The sequence below is a fragment of the Macrotis lagotis genome, chromosome 7, assembly GCF_037893015.1.
Source record: "Macrotis lagotis isolate mMagLag1 chromosome 7, bilby.v1.9.chrom.fasta, whole genome shotgun sequence".
Classification (NCBI taxonomy): Eukaryota; Metazoa; Chordata; class Mammalia; order Peramelemorphia; family Peramelidae; genus Macrotis; species Macrotis lagotis.
Window position 1 is genome coordinate 215,847,825 of NC_133664.1, and position 21,530 is coordinate 215,869,354.

General features: G+C 32.6%; 1 protein-coding gene across 11 annotated transcripts in view; it reads right to left on the reverse strand.

The window, feature by feature from the left end:
* Positions 1 to 3,760: 3,760 nt before the first annotated feature.
* KIF21A (kinesin family member 21A) overlaps positions 3,761 to 21,530 on the reverse strand; it is a 150,425-nt gene continuing 132,655 nt past the window's right edge. For all 11 annotated transcript variants that reach the window (XM_074194842.1, XM_074194843.1, XM_074194845.1 and 8 more), the window contains 7 exons: positions 21,167 to 21,303; positions 19,209 to 19,389; positions 18,914 to 19,078; positions 17,093 to 17,210; positions 11,357 to 11,527; positions 7,813 to 8,012; positions 3,761 to 4,869 (listed from right to left, as the gene is read on the reverse strand). In XM_074194842.1, coding sequence (XP_074050943.1) covers positions 4,776 to 4,869; positions 7,813 to 8,012; positions 11,357 to 11,527; positions 17,093 to 17,210; positions 18,914 to 19,078; positions 19,209 to 19,389; positions 21,167 to 21,303 — 1,066 coding nt within the window. In that variant the 3' untranslated portion in view covers positions 3,761 to 4,775. The remainder of the gene's footprint in view (positions 4,870 to 7,812; positions 8,013 to 11,356; positions 11,528 to 17,092; positions 17,211 to 18,913; positions 19,079 to 19,208; positions 19,390 to 21,166; positions 21,304 to 21,530) is intronic.

Here is a 21,530-nt window from a genome sequence, read left to right on the forward strand (position 1 = left end):
TAGGTTTCATTAGGGTTTCTTTGTCTAAGAAAGATCTTCTCTTTCAGTAAATGTTTTATACAAAGGAAATCATTCTTACTATAAATTTAGGGAGACAATTCTTAATTGAACCAAAAAATATAACAAGGTTATTTTAGTTTTTGCATCTTCTAAGGAGTCTTGGATTATCTTTTTTTTTTAAGGTTTTTGCAAGGCAAATGGGGTTAACTGGCTTTTCCAAGGCCACACAGCTGGGTAATTATTAAGTGTCTGAGGCTGGATTTGAACTCAGATACTCCTGACTCCAGGGTCAGTGCTCTATCCACTGTGCCACCTAGCCGCCCCTTGATTTATCTTGATGTGTAGACAGAAGATCACTAGATAAAGAGTCTGAAATACATTCATTTATGTAATTCCACTAATAGTAGAATTTTATTTTCTGAATGTTAGTTTGTTTTTTCAATTGCATGCAAAGGTGCATCTATTGCAACCATCTATTTTTAAGTTTTTGAGTTCCACATTTTTCTGTCTTCCTTCTTTCCCTTTCTCCTTCCCATGACAGCAAAGAAATACAGGCTATGCATTTATAATCATGTTTAACATATCTCTGGAATAGTCATGTTATTAAAGAAGAATCAGAGCTAAAGGGAAAAAAAACATGAGAAAAAATAAAATAACAAGTATTAATAAGTGAAAATAGTATGCTTTTATCTACAATCTGACTCCACAGTATTTTCCTCTGGATTATGGATGACATTCTGCAATTCAGGTCCTCTAGAATTGTCTCTGGTCACTGAACTGCTAAGAGGAGACAATTCCATCACAGTTGATCATCACACAATGGTTGCTGTTAATGTGCACAATGTTCTCCTAGTTCTGCTCACTTCACTCAGCATCAGTTCATGCAAGTCTCTCTAGGTTTCTCATTAGTCCATCCATTCATAATTTCTCACAGAACAATAATACATATTCACATAACACAATTTGTTCAGTCATTCTCCAATTGATGAACATTCCCACATTTTCCAATTCTGTCTTCAGACATAGGAAAGAGCTGCTATAAATATTTTTATACATGTGGATCTTTCCCCCTTTTTAATGATCTCTTTGGGATATAAGCCTAGTAGTGGTAATACTGGATCAAATGGTATACAGTTTTATCATCCTTTTCTTGCTTTCCATTTTGTTAATCTCTCTCCCTTGATTTTCAGAATTTCTAATTTGGAATTTAATTAGGGATCTTTAACTTGTCCTTTTTTTCTAGCATTTTTAGATGCTTACCCAAATCATTGATCTCCTCTTTCTCTGTTTTATTCTATAAGCATTTAGAGATATGAAACTTACCCTCAAAACAGCCTTGGTTGTATCTCATAAATTTTGCTATAATTTTGTTATCATTTCCTTGGATATAATTATTTCTGAATTGATGTTTGATTATTAATTATTTAAAATTAAGTTTAGTGCCAATTAATTTTTGTTTTATTTTTCCATGACCCTTTATTACATGAAATTTTCATTGCATCATGATCTGAGAAGTATGCATTTATTATTTCTGCCTTTCTGCAATTGATTATAAAGTTTTTATGTTCTGGGACATAGATATGCAGTACATGGCACCTTCACCAAAACTGGCTAAGTTTTCTAAGATTTTATTTACCTTCTTAACTTCCTTCTTGTTTATTTTGTGGTTAGATTTATCTAATTCTAAGAGATGGAGGTTGAGGGCCCCCATTATTAAAATTTTGCTGTCCATGTCTCCTTGTAATTCACCCAGCTTTTCCTCTAGGAATCTTAATGTTATACCACTAGGTTGCATACATGCTTAATAATGATATAGCTTCATTACCTATGATGCCTTTTAAGAAATGATTATTGCTTTTACTTTATCTGAGATTAGAATCACTATGCCTGATTTTTTTAAAAATTTTAGCTGAAGCATAATATATTTTGCTCCATCCTTCTACCATTTCTCTGCTTCAAATGTGCTTCTCCCCAACAACAGATAGCAGAATGGATTAAAAATCAGAATCCTAGTAGGATTGGTTTTTAATCCAATCTGCTATTTCCATTTTATAGGAGAGTTCATCCCATTCACAATTACAATTAAAATGAATAATTCTATGTTTCTCTCCTTACTATCATTCCCCATTTATATTTTTTTCATTCCTTCTTATTCTTCCTCCTCCTTTTATTCCCTTTCCCCTTTAACTTTTCTTTTACAATTTAACTTTCAGTTTATTTTCCCATACCTTCACCTTCCCTTTTACCACTCCCTTCTTCCCCTTCCCTAACTCTCCTGCCCTGCAGAGTAAGGACAAATTTTTAAATCCAAGTGGGAATGTATCTTATTCCCTCTCTGGACCAAATCTATTGAATAAGATTATTCAGTGTTTATATCCTCCCTTCTTTTCCTCTAATAAAATAGATCTTTGTGCCTCCTCACCTGGTGTTATTTATTAATCAAGTACCATTAATCAGATACCATCAAAGCTTGATTAATTGATTGCTTAATAAACTCAAAGTACTATCAAAGTACAATCACAGAATGATTGCTTGAATGTTGATAAGCAACATTGCCTCAAAGTAACTTCTCCTCTTCTGACTCAGAAATACACTTCTCAAGCATACTGAAATACAGCAAATTATGATCATTTTATACCTTACCCCCTTTTCAAGTATCCTCAAAGACACAATCCTCGAGTCAAAGTATCATCTAAAACCAAATCATTTCATAAACCATTTTATATTCCCCCCCCACACCCCAAGCATACTCTCTTCCATACTCCCCCCTTTAGCTCTCCATCCAGGCTACTTAAGTCCTTGTTAATTGAAGTATGGGTTATCTAACCCTTCTAGATAAGTTCTTACCCTCTGCCTCTAAATTCTAAATAACTTCTGAGTTAATGAACTAGAGTCTCAATGTGCTCTAAGTACTGGGACACTCTGAAGTTCTCTCTTAAGAATTTTACAAATGATTGTAAGGTGTGGGAAACACTGGCTCAGGACCACCCAGCATATGATGCCTTTATCAAAGAAAGTGTAAGCTTTGTAAGCAAAGCGAAATTAAAGTAAATCAGAGGAAACTGAGACACATAAATTTAGAGTAAACACCCCTGCTTTCCATCAGAGCTTTTTGTCTCAAGCATAATGATGTCATCTTGGTCTTCTTCAATGGAAAGACAAGAGCCAATCATACTCAAATCCTTTAATTCCAATTTCTTCAATTATTTTCAACCCTTTAATTATCCTAAGAGAAATACAGTTCTCAAGGGTTACAGGTGTAATACAACCTTTATAGGTTGTATACAATTTGGGAGTCTTGACTAATATTTGCTTTTTTGCTTTGTTTGTGTTTCCTTCTCCTTTTCATTTATCTTTTTATGCATCTCTTGAGTCCTGTAAATGTCTATTGAATTCTCTGTTCTGTTTTGGCCCATCCCAATTTGTTATGCAATTAGCATGTATTGCTTTATAAATCGCAATGCTCAAAAGCTCAAATCTTTGTTTCCTCAGATATTTCAGTTTAACTCATAACATCATAGTATTGCCTAGTAATTTTGACTACTATTTTCAGAGGGGAAAGGGGAATTCAGGCAGGAAAGAATACGATGAGGTCATCCACATGGGACAAATATGGCTGGAGAGTAGCATCTTGATAGGTTTAATTCAGATTAGTTAGGAAGAAGTAGTATAGGATGCCAGGGATGAAGCTGAGAAGTAGTTTGGAGGTAGAACATGTTATGAAGATATCTACTGGTAAGCCTTAAATAATGACAAAAAATTCATATGGGTAGTTTATTTAAGTTCTGCCCAGGCTTTCATTTACAAGAATCTTTTCAGCAAAACATACAGCAAAACACAAAAAGAGTATTTTAAAATATTGACTTACATAAAACTTTAAATTGACAGCATTTACAAATTAAAATTCTAAATCTTTGGATAAATTATACACCCTTTTTCATTATCCATTCTATAACATTTAAAAATTCATACAGGCACAATGGAAAGTAATCTTTCTTTACACTTCATCTATTTACAAAAACTCTCCCCACTACAGATGTGTTTCTCATTTTTAACTGTCAAGGTTTGGAAATGTAACACATTTAAAATGTTGTAGCAGAATATATAAAAATTAGATTAAAAGGAAGAACATTTTACTGTTAAAGTGAAATTAAGAAGTGATAATAGAAATACTTCATAGGAAAATAGATTAATATTTTCTGTTAGAACATACTTTTTTCACCTCAGAAGGTATGAACAGCACTAAGAACAAAAAAGAAGCAATCTAATAATATTTCAGTCCTGAGCACAGAGGATAATACAGCTAAACAACTTTGGTCAATAAGGGGAAAAGGCTAACATTAAGAGAAATTATTTAGTAGTCTTAGTTAATACATTAAGGTAAATTTTATTTCAAGAAACATCATATACATCAGGGAGAATAATTTCATTAACATTTCCAGTATATTACCATAAGAAAATCAGTTAAGTATTTTGCACTGTATTTTCCAGTTTCAAATTCTATACCATGACTGTTATGCAATGAAAAACAGATCAAATAATTATCAAGGGTTTTTTTTTAAACATAGGGTAAATATTAAGCCACAAGCATTTATTAAATATTGTGTATGTGTTTGTGTGTTCTATAAAGTGGATACAACTTATATATTTAGCAATTTAGTTAGGATGTGTTTCCAGTTAATTTCATTTAAACTGCTTGCCTAATATACGGCAGAGTACAAGAGTACACAGAATCTTATCACAGTTTTATATTTAATGATTATCTAAATTTGTGTTTAATTAAGGGTAACATCTTCATTGGGGTCTCCTATGTCAGAGATGTGACCATCTTGCAAACTGTGTGCCTTCCAAATCCTCACCGTATGATCACTGAGAAAATACAAAAATAAATAAATATATGCATACAGTAAAGTTAGGTAAAGAAAAGATCGAGATTCTTTTGAATTTTTGTCAGCTATTCTTCTCAACAATCACTGTTTTACAATTATTTTTGAAATCTGCATTCCTTCGCTACTTCAGAGATATATAATTTTATCTGCATGCTTACTCTCTCCACACAGACTGCAATACAAATCCTCCTACTTTAATATCTAACCATTATGAACTTTTGGTCAACGTTCTAGTGATTTATCTGTCATCTGATGACCAATCTACTTAAATATATCTTCACACATGTAAAGGAAAGGAAGAAAAAACAATATCCGATAACTAGACATACATTTAAATCCTTTCATATTTGGTAGAACTTGACACAACTCCACTAGCATGGTCCTGGAAACCTGAAAGTGTCCACAGCTATGTTCCCTTAACTGAACAAGAAGACCAAAAGTTGAGGCACATGAGAAATTTGGTAAAAAATGAATTAAAATCAATTTAAGTTCTTACAAAAATTCTTACAACAGTATCATCATTGTGCTTAAAAATGTTTATATGTCTATTTTGTGCTAGGAATTGGGATAAAAAGACTAAAATTAAATAAATCTTAACCCTCAGGAAAGTTGTGGATAGAGAGGACCCCAAAATCAAGTATATTAACAGTAACAAGGATGAGTATATACCTAGTTACCTGACTGTTTGCTGTTGAAAGGGGGGGTGGGAAGGGAGGGAGGAAGGAAATTATTTCATTTAAATTGCATATGCATGTGGATAAAAGTTGAAAAACTTTCATAACATGTAATTGGAAAAATAAAATAAAATATCAATTGAAAAAATAAAGGATGAGTATGTACAAGCATTAAATGGTACAAAACACAAAGGTCAACAAGCAACCCACTGAGAAATGGCATTAAATATTAACGTAAAACCTACCCAGTGACAAGGAAAAGGAAAAGAGAAAATTTGGCTGTATCTTTAAAGGAAAGATATTATAAATATGAGCATCTAAGACAAGTAAATAGATAGAATCATTATTGTGGGTTATTACTCTTCCATTCATCTTCAATATGTTCCTTTTGTCTAATCTAATGAAGATATTAAATATTAATTGACAATCTTAAGAGGAGGTGGGAAGAAAATGCTAATAATGTTTTATAGAATTTTATGAAGGCATATTAGTGATTATATATTCTGATACTTTTTTTTATTTTTGCAAGGCAATGAGGTTAAGTGACTTGCCCAAGACCACACAGCTAGGTAAATATTAAGTATCTGAGACCACATTTGAACTTGGGTCCTCCTGATTCCAGGGTCAGTGCTCCATACACTGTGCCACCTAGCTGCCCCATGATACTTTTTTTAAAGATAGAAAGCCCAGTGTTAGGTCAAATGATTTGCCTGTGGTCAGATAGACAGTGAAAGGAAAACATGGACTTCAGTCTTCATATTTCAGTATGAGGTTTAATGCTCTCATCACTTAGTATACTCCCAATCTTTTTTTATAGGTCCTGTATTTTTGGTATTTACTATAATTGGTAGCAATGTCCAATTCAAGGGTTAAAGTGAACCTCAATGATAAGGTTATCTGTTTACAAGGCTCAGAATCTAGTCATAATAACTATAGCAATTTGAAATCTTATATTTGTAAATTTAATGATTTTTTTGGTTTTATGCCTATCATTTCCTATTCTCCATCATGAGATTTTACTATCAAATAGCTACTACATATCACAAAATAAGTAAAGCTCAATTCTGCACAGGTTCTGAATAATCTTAGAAACCAAAACTAAATCTTCAAATGAAGATAGTTGGCAGTAAAATGCCAACCAGATTTGGTTACTTTTAGTAGAATGCAGTGAACCAACAAAAATAATTTGGAAAAAGGGATAAGAACATAAAGGTTCTAAAATGTCATGATATAACAGGAATGATGAGATCAAGATAGTTCATAGGAAAAGTATAAGCAGAACAAATTCTCATATGTAGGCATTGTTCAATAGAAAGAAAAGTTTTTTTTCTGAATTCAGCACATCAGAATAATCATCAATCATTGTTATACCTAGGATAGAATCCTATATAAATAAATATTTTAGTGAATTGGCCCCTGAAATTTCTACTGCAGTATTTTATGCACTGCATAATGTGGGGAAGTGTTTGTAATAAATGTTAATGAAAAATCCTACACTAGATTCATTCTGCCTATTAATAATTGATAATAATCAGTCATTGAGAAGCAAAATATTAAACTGGACATAAAAAGTCCTTAGAATCTAAAAGACCTGAATTTATGTCCTACCTCTAACTACCTACTCTATCAATACCATAAGTAACTCTAAGAAAATAAGTTATACAATATTTGCTACCCTGTAGAGGGAGTTTCATTATGAGAAGTTCTCCAATTTAAGTACATGTTTGAAATCCATAATAATATGCACAATATATATAATACACAATTGTGTAATTTAATATAATATTCATTTACAAAAATCCTGTCTTATTTTATACTATAAGAACTATTAATATTTTTAATTTAAATGTAGGGAAACAGGCAAGAAAAAATTAAATGACTTGTCCATGTACATGTCATTAGGGATAATTTATATATAAAGAAGTGACAGGGCTGTTATCTTCAAAAAGTAGGAATCCCTGAATCATTTTTAATTACCAAGATAAAAAATTCACTGAAAAACTTAATGAAAAGAACAAATGTATAATAAAAAAATGTAATGCACTATTTCGATTTAATGAAAGAAAATGTATTCCCCTTCAGAGATAAATGAGATATCATAAAGAAATCTTAAAACAGAGATCAGAGTGATTATATAAGTTGCAGGAAAAATTAATTTTCTAGGTTTGAGAAAAAACATGTTATAAAATGTGTGAGGATTAGACATGATATAAATAATACATAGAAAATCATATAGAAAATGGACTTACTCAGCTGCAGTAAAAATCTGTGTAGTATTGACACAAATGGCATTTATGGGACTATCATGACCCTTCATTTCTCCAACTGGTACAAATGTATCCACATTCCATAATTTCAATATGCCCCCTCTGCAGCCACTGAGAAGAATAGGATACCCTGGAACTATGCCCAAGGCGCAGACCCAATCCTTGTGTGCATTTGGGACTTGCTGGAGGGGGGAAATGGAGAGACCAGAATATAAATGGAGTGTGTCCCAATCCTCCTCTTATATAAAAAATAGATCTAAATAAAGAAAAATATATCTTTTGTAATTTATTTTCCAATGATGGTATGACAATGAGCTTTGTTCATAAAAATAGGATTACAGTTACTATGGGCTAAGGAGATCATATATTTAAAGATTTCAGAGGTCATTTAGTCTAATTTCCTCATTTTACCCCAAAGCAACTAAGGTTCAGAGAAGTTAATTGGCAGAGGTCACAGAGGTAGTATCAGAGGTAAATTCTGAACTCAGGTCCTCTAGCTCCAGAGATCTGATGTCCACTGTTCTTCAAAGTTAGAGAGCTAACCTATTTTGTGTCTCTGTGTGTGTGTGTGTGTGTGTCTCTCTCTCTCTCTCTCTCTTTTCAACTTTTACCCATTGTTCCCAGGTCTACCCACAGTCCAAGCAAAACATTTAAATCTGTCTTCCATAAGACATGCCTTCAAATATCCAGGGACAAATATTTCTCCAGTCAAATCCTTGCTTTTCCAAATTAACAGCCCTGGTACATACAGATACTTTAAATGAGCCTTGCTACCAGTCCTCTAACAATCTTGAAAATCTCTTGTTTAGATATAACCAGGTTTGTCTGTTGTCTCCTTTAAAACACAGCATCCAAAACTGAATGTAATACAGAAGGGTTTAATTTGTAGAAAGTACAGTAGGACTATAATTTTCTCACATTATGGGTGATAGAACTTTATTAAGAGTATATTATACAATAGATAAAGGTCTGGCTGTGGAGTAAGGAAGACCTTGGTTCAAATTATGTCTCTGATAAATTCCAGCAGTTATGACTGAGTAGTAACTATAGATCATTTAAGATGAATTACTACATCCAGGCAACCTTCTAAGGTGCTTGCGTTACAGACCAGTTACCATCTATAAGAGTGGCAGGTTCTTCACTTTATCATACTATAAAAGATGGAGGCAAAAAAATAAATTTTAAAAGATCATGGTACATCATCTTCTCCATCTTCTACTTGCAAAATTTTTTTTAAATATAGGATTTTCTGTTTCTATAGATTGTTATTAATTTTATTCAGCCTATTGTCTGAGCCTACTCACAAGGATGTCTTCAGATTATCATTCTGTAATTCAAAGTGCTGTTTTTCTTTTAAATCATCTAGCCCTAAAATTCTTCATTTTAGAATTGTTCTCAAAGAGTGCAGTGACTAATCAAAAAGCATACAAAATTCTTTTTCCTATGTCCTCATGTTTCTGGCAATGCTTTCATTCAATCTTTATGTGTTAAAATAGCAAAGATTCGTTTGCCTAAGCAAGAATCAGTATGGTGTAATAGAAATAATGCTAGACTTGGTGTCAAAGAACCTCAATCCAAATTCTGGCTCTGTATAAAATCTTGGACAACTATTTAAAAATCCTGTGCTAGATTCATTCCATCTATTAATAATTGCTGATAATCAGTCTTTGAGAAACAAAATATTAAATTGAATATGGAAAACATCCTTACTATCAAAAAGACTTGGACTTAAATCCTACCTCTAACACTTACCTTATCAATACCATAAGTAACTCTAAGAAAATGTCACATAATATTTCCTTAACTGTAAAATGAATGAATAGAAGAAATGATTTTGCATTTGAAACAGAAATGGAAAGCAAAGTTACTGTTGCATAAGAGAATCATGAATCAAAAATATCTTGTGGGATAAAAATTATGGGTTGAATGTTAAGAGCTTAGATTTGATGGAAATAAATGTGAAGTCCTATAGTTGGGTTAAAATACATTGACTGTACATGGTGTGCTTTACAGTAACTTATGAGTAAAAGATCGGGGGGGTTAATGGACAATAATATCACTTGAAGCAACATTCTATAGTGCTTACTACTATGCGACAGGCACTATGCTAAGCTATTTATAATTACTATGTTTTTTTATTCTCACAACAAACCAGAGAGGTAGGTGCGGCTACTACCCATATTTTACAGATGAGGAAATGGAAGCCAACAGAGGTAAAGTGACTTGCCCAAGGTTATACAGCTGGTAAATGTCTTGAGACTAGATTTGAACTCAGGTCTTACTAAGTCCAAGTCTAGTTCTCTATCCCTATACCACTTAGCTGTCAAGAGTAAATATGAACTTTTTGAACTAGTTGGGAAAAAAATTATGAAGTTTTGGTGTCTTTGGACCCATATAATTAAGCTTATATGTGATATATTTTCATAGCACTTTAGTAGTTTACATATATTATCTCATTTGAACCTCATGAAAACAAAATAGGTAGTCATTATTATTCCTACTTTGCAGATTGAGTATTCTTGCCAGAATCTGGTGAGCCAGAATTCAAACCTAGGGACTTTTAGCTGCAAGTCCAATGCTCTTTCTGATGTATCAGGAATTCTTAATCTTTGGGTTATGGATCCCTGTGGAAGTCTTAAGAAACCTGAGGACCTCTTTTCAGAAAAATACTTTAAAATGCATAAAATAAAATGCATATATTACCTAGGATAACAATTATGTTGAAACAAGTTACAAAAGATATACATATTTAAAAAAATTTCTGGACCTCAGTTTAAGAATCTGTGCTATACCATGGTGCTGGGCTGGCCATGAATGGTTAAGGTCAGTTCCCTATAAGTACTAGTTAGATACTGGAACTAAATGAGACTCTCATAAGTCACTCAACATTAAACAAAGATTTACTTAGCTAACACAGGAAAAAGATATTCAATAAAGCTATTCATTGAAGATACCTCAAGTTGATTCAGTTGAGAAAAACTCCCCTGCTTAAGTTGTCAATTGTTTTCCACCAGTGAAGACAATGCCTGAAACTCCTAATGCAATTTTATATTCCACTAAATCAGGAAATGATGCCAACAACCTGAGCCTTTAGTCCCATGTTCTCAAAGATGTTTCCAATAAATTTTAAAAGATAAACCAGCCTAATGGGGACAGAAGTCAGAATATGGTTTCCACTATAGCATACTATTCTTAGGATATTATTGCCAAATTAATATCCACAAGTCAATATATCAAATCATTCCAATTTGGATCTTATAAATGTAAGATGTAGCCATTATTCTGCATCTTAGAATGTTAAATTAAGGATTATGTGAAGTATTGCAAAGCAGTTCAGCACTTTTATAAAATTCACATTTTGTTTTAACTGAATATTTTGTGAACTGGAATAAATATATCATTATAATAAGCCCTGATTTAGAGGATCCTTAAAATTTCTTTATGTAGAAATTGTATACAGAAGTTGTGGGAAACAGACCATTACTTTTTAGTGTAGCTTTCATAGCATTCAAAAGTCCTATATTACCTGAAGAAGATCTTTTTGAGACAAATCCCATTTCTTTATTCCATTGTCTCTGGATCCACTGAAAAGATTGTCCCCTTGTATAGTAAGGGTTTCAATACCATCATAATGAGGGGGCTCAAAATTGTGAGTAGGGCTTACAGTTCCAAGAGCCCCTTCAGTTACATCAAACATCTAAAACAACAGAAAGAAAAGGGTTGAACATGTCTAATGTTAAGTAACAATAGTTTTCTTTTGAACTAGATAACTACTTCATTAGAATAGAGAATTTCCAAGAAAGGGTACATCTAACAATGTATCTGGCTCTGTTATTTAGACTTAGGGTAGGAACAGTGAGAGGTTAAATGACTTGTGCAGAATCATACAGGCAATTTCTGTCAGTAGTGGTATTTAAAGCCACCCTTCCTGACTTGAAGGCTGTCTTTACACTGTTTCTACTCTAAAATAAATATATTTCCATAAAATGATCAGCATAAAGGAATTTAACATGGAGAATAAAGAATAAGAATAAGAATAAACTCAGTTCTAGTTTTTAGGCAACTTCTGAGGGAATCCAAAGATATTTTTAATTTTTTATTATGAATTTAAACATTTCAAAACATAATGAACAAAAAATTATATAAAATAATCAGTGCCTATTATGTACAATTTTTTTAGTTGTTTTTTTTTTTATAACTCAAATTTAACATTGTAGTTTCAACCTGCCCTGGATTCTTGTGTTCCTTTCTGAACTTCCTTTTTGTTTTTTGTTTACTGATGTTCTTTTCTTCCCTTTTTTATTTTTCTTACATTTCTCTCATCTTAGTTTATCACCTTTTTGCCTCTTGATTCTCAATATTCTGGTGAGAATCATGATTTATCATCTGCTTTCTGGGTTCTGGGCTTAGTCGCTGCATTAACAATTCTTATGACACAATAGTATTTTTTTTACTTTTTTTTTTTTTGCAAGGCAAATGGGGTTAAGTGGCTTGCCCAAGGCCACACAGCTAGGTAATTATTAAGTGTCTGAGACCGGATTTGAACCCAGGTACTCCTGACTCCAGGGCTGGTGCTCTATCCACAGCACCACCTAGCTGCTCCCACAGTAGTATTTCTAAACAAGTTATCACAAAATTATTCTGCTCACTTCCCTTGGCATCAGTATTCAGATTTCTCTGATTTTTTTTCTTTTTTGACATTTCATGACAAATATTTCATAAAATCAAATACTTCATATACTTTTGATCAGCTGATCAAATTCAATGAACACTTATTTTGTTCTAATTCTTTGCTAATACCAAAAGTGCTGTTAGAAATGTATTTGCGCTAAAAATCCTTTCCCTTTTTGTTCATCTCTTTGGAACACATGTTTAGTAAGGGTATCAAAGTCAAAGGGAATACATTTTAGTGGGGTTTTTTTGGTCACAAGATGTTTCTCAGAATGACTGACCTATTTAACAGCTATATGAGTGTGCTCATTCTCCCAAAATCTTTCCAACAATTACCGTTTTCATTTTTTTTCAGTATTTTAAGCAATCTGATGCGATGATATATAATTTAATGGTTGTTTTAATTTACATTTCTTTTATCACTTTTCATTTGGAAATTTTTTTTCCTGTGGTTAATAGATTCTTTCTTCTTATTTGTATCCTTTGATTAATTATCTCTGCTTATTTTTCTCTGCTTCCTACTTCTGTGGGAAAAGGTCATGTAGAAGAATGAAAAAAACAACAACACATCTGAAGACAGAAAAAGAAACCACATAGATATGTTAGAGAGGTTTGGACTACTGAGGTAGGTCAGAGATGGAATTCAGGGAGGAGAAATTTGGGAGCAAATGAAGAAAATTTGAAGAAGAAAAAATTTCAGGACAAGATGCTGGTCTACATTCTATTTCTATGTTAAAGAAGAACCAAGATCAAGGAAAATAAAGGAGAATCAAGGAATTTTAGAAAAGAAGAACAGGAAAAAAAGTTGATGAGAAAAAAAAGCAAAGATAAATAAGAAATAAGTGAAACAATTAGAAGGTTATGTAAACTGAGTTAGTGAACTGTAAGCAGTCATTAAGTTTTTATTAAAGCACCTACCAAGTTCTAAATGCTGGGAAATGATGAATGGAACAGAATGATGTAATAGGAAATTGGTACTTAGCAAAAGAAAAGGTGACTATGATATTGTTGAGATAAACAAAGTAATTTGAGTGAAATTGTCAAATTATTAAATTGGTGACAAATAGTTGTAAGTTTTAACCAGGTGCTTTGGTCTGAGGTAAAAGCACCACATTTGTTTAAAGAATTAAAGCTGAAAATATCATCAGTAAAGAACAGAGGAAATTGTGCAATGACTTGCATTTGAATGTGTATTTGGGATTTCTGCCTCAGCTGAGCTCCCTCCTTGAGAAAGTGAAGGCTTGTAAGAAACAATCAATGTTGATTTATGGTAAAATTTGGAATTGATCACGAAAGTGATAGTTAACAAACATCATGCCATACTAACCACATTTCCTTTCTGATAGTTAAATTATTAAACAAGTTGGTATGGGCAATACTGTGAAATAATATAGTTTACCTAGATTTTAGCAAATTGGATAAAATATTTTATTTGATTCTTGTGAAAAAAATAGGAAAGTGTATGGATAAGATGATAATACAATCAGATGGATTTAGAACTAATTGGTTGTTCAGTCTCAAAGAGAAGGTGTTAATGGTAAAATGTCAATATAGCTGGAGTTCTCCAGTAGAGGGTTCTGTGTTTGTCCCTGTGTACTTGATATCAATGACTTGATAACAGAGATAATATGCTTATCAAATCTGTAGATGATTAAAAATCTACAAGGTATAGCTAATAAATCCAGGATTGAAAAGGATTGTTGCAGGCAACTAGGTGGCGCAGTGGATAGATCACTGGCCCTGAAGTCAGTTCAAATTCGGCCTCAGACACTTAATAATTACCTAGCTGTGTAACCTTGACAAGTCACTTAACCCCACTGCCTTACAACCCTCCCCCAAAAAAGAAAAGGATTATTACAATCATTGTAATCAAGGACAGTGGCTGGTATATTATTCCAAATCCAACCTGTCACATGTTTTTGCAATGGCCTGCAAATTAAGAACAAATTTTACTTTTTTAAAATAAAAATTATTTTAATACAATTTTAATACAATTATTTTAAAATATTGAAGGATTATTTATTTATTTATTGGTGGAAAAGAGATTATATTTATTTCATTTGACTCTAGAGGGCAAAATTGGAAACAACAGGCAGAAAATATCAGGGAAAAAAATTCCTAATGATAGAACTATTCAAATGTAGAACCGAGGAGTTTGCCCCTTTTCAAAGTCTTCAAGAAAAGACTAAATGATCAGTTATGTTATAATTAATGTTCCTTTCACTTATGAATTAGTTTAAATTGCCTCTGAGGTCTGTTTCAACTCTCAAATTCTCTATACATCATAGGTATTAAGATTTTTTATGAGCTGCAAAGAGTGTTTTTGTCACCTATTTACCCACTAATTCTGACAGCATTGATTTTGTTTTCATAAATCTTTATTTAATCAAATTGTCCACTTTACCTTCAATCTTATCTATCTACATAGCTGTGAAAGGCATTTCTTGTTTAAAATATGACTTTTTTTTTGTTTAAAATTACCTTTTAATCTAGGTCTTGTATGACCATGAGCAAGTTTAACCCCATTTGTCTTGTAAAATGAGTTGGAAAAGGAAATGGCAAACAACACTAGTATCTTGGTCAAGAAACCCTTGGTCAAGAAACCCTAAGTGGAGTTACAAAGAGTTGGACACAACTTACTAAACAACCACCTGTACCTATTTGGAGGATATTACTGAAAACAAATAATATAGAATGCTGGTCTAAAGCTAATTTCTGCCAAATTGTTTTGTAGTATTCTCAGAAATTTTACTTACTATTCATTTACTTTTGACTCTTGTTAAATCTAATTTATTTCATAGATTTTGATTCTGACATTACTGGTATTATCATTTTAGGATTTCTTTATAGGGGGTAAGTGGTAAAATTTTGGTATTTTTATTTTACACCCTGGTTCTAATATCCAAGGCAATTTTCATTTATGATTTTAAAAAATATGTGAATTTCAGGGAGTTTGATGGCTTTTCTATTATCTTTCCTTGACCTGCTTTTCAGGTCAATTGATAATCATTATGAACTTTGTGGTGATTCTAATATTTTCCTTTCATTCATAGAGTCTGATTGAGTCATTCTATTTTTTTTTCCCTCAGGGATTCCACTACTTGGTTCAGATTTTCTGCCTTTTATTCCCCCTTCATTTCTTCCTCTCCCCGTTTTCTTACTTCAAGTCCAATTTCATTTTTTAATTTCTTTCAGTCATTATTGAGTTTCCGTCTTTATAAGTTTGTATTTTTCCATTATGTCTGGTATTTTCTTCTTTCTACTCATATATTCATTCTCAGTTTTTAGTTTGGAACTTTGTACCAGAAGCAACTTATCTCCTTTCTGCCCATTTCAAAGGGTTAGACTTGACCTTGAATTCTTGGGTTCTTGGGCTCCTGTTGCTGTCTTCTAATTCTTGATTTCTCTACATATAGAGATATTGACAGGTTTTAGTGTCAATAGTCAAGGCTCTGATTCAGATTCCTTGCCCTTCTTTTGCACTCCTGGTCAGAATGTTGATTCAAGTGTCAACCTATTTAGTTGAAGTCATGTAGCTAGTCACTCTTCTTCCAGTGCCTGTTGCTTCTTGTCATGTAGCTCTGGATTGAATGATTTTTTCCTTTGTTTCTTTTTTTAGTTTTTGCAAGGCAATGGGGGTAAGTGACTTACCCAAGGTCACACAGCTAGGTCATTATTAATTGTCTGAGGCTCCTTGAATACAGGGCCAGTGCTCCATCCAGTGCACGACCTAGCTGTCCCAACTGTTTCTTTTTTTGATTTCTTCACCATTATAGTATTCAACTTGTGTCTTTTTTTAGATCTTTGCTGGAATTTTTGTGGGAGAGTTAGGTTCACTTATGACTTTTAACTAGATTTCACCACTTTTCACATGTCATATGCCTTCTCATCCAATGAACTCTAAAGAAAACCACCTATAATGTCTTAATAATCAAATATGGACATATTCACCAACAGGAAATGACTTTACTGTTATTAAAGACCATTTTAATGCTAAGAGGAGGAGGATCAGCAACATTTCCAGTGTCATAGGAATAAGAATTTGGAGCTTTGTTATATAAAGAATTGAAGAACTTTTGGGAAACAGGAAATAGGAAAGATGTGGATACCCTGTATATAGTGAAAGCTTAATAAATTTTTATTGAAATAAATGTTCACTGTCAACCTATTCATTTCCTCTCATGTCATGAAATTTTAACTTAGTGTTACAGTTTACAATTTATTCAGTCAAAGATGAATATAGAATTGAGAACTAGAAAGGTAAAATCAATAAAATGGAGAAGGTTGGTTGTGAGGCAAGAGCTTTGAAAACCTATAAAGATTATAGAAATTCAAGTTACTATTATCTAAAGTCCTGGTGGGCTTTGCCCAGTTTAAGTAACCTGAAAAGTTCCCAGAGACTTCCAGAAGTATCAGTACTAAAAAGTTATAACACAATAAGCAATCTATTCTAGGCCTTTCATAGTTGTCACATTTGGGGAATATTCTGGGCATGGGAAGAAGAAAGATGAAGAAAAGAAGAAAAGACACTTTTCAAATGTCAAAAACAAAAAAAAAAAATAGAAAAGGATATTTGTGTGTATGTACACACCTTAATGTAGTGATCTTTGGAACCAGTGATGATCAAGTCCTGCCCATTAGAAATTTGATCCACAGTAAGGCACATAACAGGGCCCAGATGACCAGTTAACTTTCCTGTTGACTGAAACCTGAAAGTAAAAAAAAAAAAAAAAAAAAAAGACAAAAGGAAAGAAAAGTAATTTGAATAATTCCAGAACCTCAACATTAGGACAAACTTCAGAGATCACATTATCCATTTAAATAAAAACTTTACAACATTATCTACTACTCAGTGGTGGGGGAAATTCTCTGCATTAAAAATTCTAAATGTGATTTGATAAAGATTTTCATTGAATATTTTTTCCCTAAATTCAAAAGATTGGACTCTAATAATTTTTGCTTCTGATTCTAAACCTCCATGACACTCTTTATAATTGAATATAAAAATGTTATATTTAAAGGAAGAGTTAGGAAAGGAAGTAAACTTGGGAAATGAATACCAAAGCTGGTTAATTCCAATATTAATTAATTATTTCAATTATTATTGAAAATTTATTGGAAAGAACACAGAAATTGGGTTCAAATATTGGATTTTGTTGATTCCTAGTTTGGACATGTAATTTTAGTTTCTTCTTCTGTAAAATAAGGGGGCTGTACTATATGACCCATTAATTCTAAATGCTAACTATTACTAATCCTATTGTCTTATAATCTGGTATTGATAAAAGAAAACTAAGAACTAAAATAATACAAACAATGATCTTAAGTCTAATAAATTAACTATAGTGCTAACCATAACCAAAGACCCTAACTTAATTGAAATATTGAGTTCCTTCATCAAAAATTAGCTGAATGGAATCTGAATGCAGATTGAAGCATACTAATTTCAATTTTTAAAATTTCTTTTTTTCTTTCTTGTGATTTTCCCTTTTTCTTTGAATATTCTCTCACAACATGAGTAATTTGGAAATCTGTTAAACATGATTTTATATGTATAATTTATATCAGATTGCTTAATGTAAAGATTATAAGATTGCTTTCTGTGGGGGGGGGGAAGTGTGTAAAATTCAAAACCCTAACAAAAAATGATAGGTAGAAACTCTTATTGAATATAATTGGAAAACAAAAGATCACTTGCTGTCTTGGAGTGAGGCTTTCACTGTAAAATTTATTAGTGCTTCCCTCTCTTGCATGTCACTGAGAAAGTCTGTTGCATCTATCTTGCTATAAAATGAATATGATCAACATCTCTTAAATAGGCTTTTATAAGTGAATTTGAGACCTTAGCAACTGACAGTTGCAACACCTAGAAACATTTGGAATCAAAAGAATTTGGTTAGAACCAGAGCTCAACTGCTTTCTAGATGTGATCGTGGGCTCTTCTGAATTTCTTCATCTGTGGCAGGATATTAATATTAGTACTACTTATAACACAATAATAATGTTTGTCCTTCATTCTTGAAGTAGATCATGACATCAGGGAAGAGATGATATCATGGCAAGGACATGAATTAGATTTGATGAGGGGCTGCTGTGCTAAGTCACCAGCCTCAATTTCTCCTCCAGAGCCATCTGGGTCTAGTGGATCAGGAACCATAGGGATTAGGATGACTGGAGATGACTCTGGATGCAAGGCAATCAGTGCCCAAGGACAGACAACTAGCTAGTGTCAAGTGTCTGGGGTCACATTTGAACTCCTTCCTCCTGCCTTCAAGGTCAGTACTCTATCCACTGAGCCACCTAGATGTCTTGCCTATTAACACAAGATTACTATAAGCAAATGAGAAATTGCTGCAATTTGCAACTTTAAGCACAATTATAGACAAAAGTTATTATCATTTTTAATATATACCTCTTCAGGTCCCACATTCTCACTGCATTTCCAGAAGCTGCATAAAGAAAAGTGCCACTTGGGTTGAGTGCAATTTGATTGATCTGATTCTCTCCAGAAGGAATAGTTACCGTACGGTTAGTACTTGTAGAGCAGGCATCACCAGTCATAACTTGACCTGAAGACCTTAACAGAAATGAAGAAAATTGTACTTCTTTATATGACTTTGCTGTAAGAAATCTGAAACTCAGTACTTATACAAAATATACTTATTCCTTCTTTTAAAATAGAAATTTTAAATTTGCCTTTAACTTACGTCAATGTTCGAATACACTTTGCTGAATCTCTGATATCCCAAACTTTAATGTAAGATGTTGAAACAGTGAAGACTAAACTGGTGTAATTGCAATATTTCACAGACACAACATTATTAGGATGACCACCCAGTGACATTATCTCTTGCCCAGTTACTAGATTCCATACTTTACAGGTACGATCTTTAAAAAAAAGTGAGAAGAAACATATAATAGAATACATAAATTCAAGTCAGGAAGTGTTTTTAAGTGACACAATGAAATGTATTTATTTAAATTTTTAAAAATATATTCAAATATAAATAAACATAAATAAAATAATAAAATATTATATATTTAAAATATTTAAATAAATATTTATTTAACTTAATATACCAGCTGGGAGTGAAGGTCCACACCTATCACCCATGTTTGAGGCCAAGAGATCTGCGTTGCAGTGTGCTAAGAAAATCAAATGTCTATAATAAATCAAGCTCCAATATGGTGGGGCTTAGAGTGAGGGGAATGTCAGTTCCTTAAAGGAAAGGTAAACCAGATCAGATCAAATCAGAAATAGAGTGGGTCAACACTCTAATACTTATAATCAGTGGGAGTCGACCCATGAGTGACTGTTGCATTTCCAGCCTGAATGACATAGAAATTTGTCTTAAAACAAAAACAAATCAAATGGTATTTTATGACAATAGAGAATCTATTCCTTCACAACTTGTTCCTCCCTTCATTACTATCAAATAATAACCTCAATTTATTACATCTACTACATTATCCAGTACTCACAAGAAGAAAATGAATAAAGCTAAGAAAATATTACAAATTTCATGAATTACTCTCAGAGTTGTACCGGCAATCCTATTAGTTATTGTCCTCGGAGACAATAATGGTTTCCATTTATTTGAAGCTGATTGACCCCAGCTCCAGGAAAAAATATAGGGTTGAGACTGCTTATTTGGGTTCAAAAATGTAGAAATTTATGTAATATTCTCCATAATGTACATTTGCTTATTTCTAGAAGTTCTATGTATAATATTACATTATAAAATTGTTGTCTCCTAAAATCCTGCAAAATAATTGTATTTCAAGTACTTGATGTCAGGTTCCTTCTGTCTGGATTTTTCCCTACCTTGTTCCTAAACTCACAAGGTGGATGAAAGCTCCTAAGAACCTCTTACTTGCTTTCTATATTAGGCAGGATAACTAATCACTTGTCGATGTCATTCTCAATCAGGGAAACACTTGTTTCACTTAAGAGAAATTTGGGTTGCTCATAGGATGACAGATTTATCATCTGGATGCCATTGATTCTACTCCCTCATTTTATAGGTGAGAAAAGTGGTCTAGACATTTTAAAAGGCTGATACAGAGCCACAAAACTAACAACTGATAGAGGTAGATTGAACTCAGGTCCTAGAAAATTGGCACAACTGAATATGGGCCCACAGATAGACCACATACCATCCAAGGATCAATTTGGTTTAATTTCCAGAAATTTATTACCAGGGGACCAAACATGATGTGAGGAACATTTTTGTTGATATTAACTCATGATTACTGTCTACTAAGATGCATTACAGTTGTTATATGCATTGATGGAAGGAATGTACCAAAGAAATAAGGGATATTTGCAGTTATTCATTATTATGATCAAGAACCTGGTCTACAACTTTAACAACTTACTGCTGGTTCAATTTTTGGCTTTTCAGTATATCATACATATAATAGGAAGTTGTTTCTTGCTCTCTCTCTCTCTCTCTTTCTCTCTCTCTCTCTCTCTCTCTCTCTCTATATATATATATATATATTATATATACACATGCATGTGTACATATATGTGTATGCACATATGCATGTATGTATATATGTAAAACATCGAAGTCTGAGCTAGATTATCTCTAAGAATCTTCCTGTGTCTAAGATATCTCAGATTTCATTAAGTTTATGTTGATAGTTTAACTGCACTCACCTTTTGATCCAGTGAACAGAAGATCATCAGTGGAATCTATGCATAGCACAGCTTTCATATGCCCTTCAGCAATATGAATGCACTGAAGAGGAGAGGATCTGATAGTCTTTGAAGTGGGAAATGGATTGATTATTCCCCTGAGGTAAAAAGGATAGATAGTTACAAATAACTATCATGTGTAATTATATATAATTCATTTTTTAATCCTTGACTTTCAGAAGTCAAGTAAAAATATCAATGCTGTATTCTTTGCTTCTATTATTTGAATGAAAGGTCACAGGAGACAACATAGCAAAGAGATAAGGAAATGTAAACTCTGGCAATCTAATAGAACTACATGTGCTATAAGCAGATCATATTACAA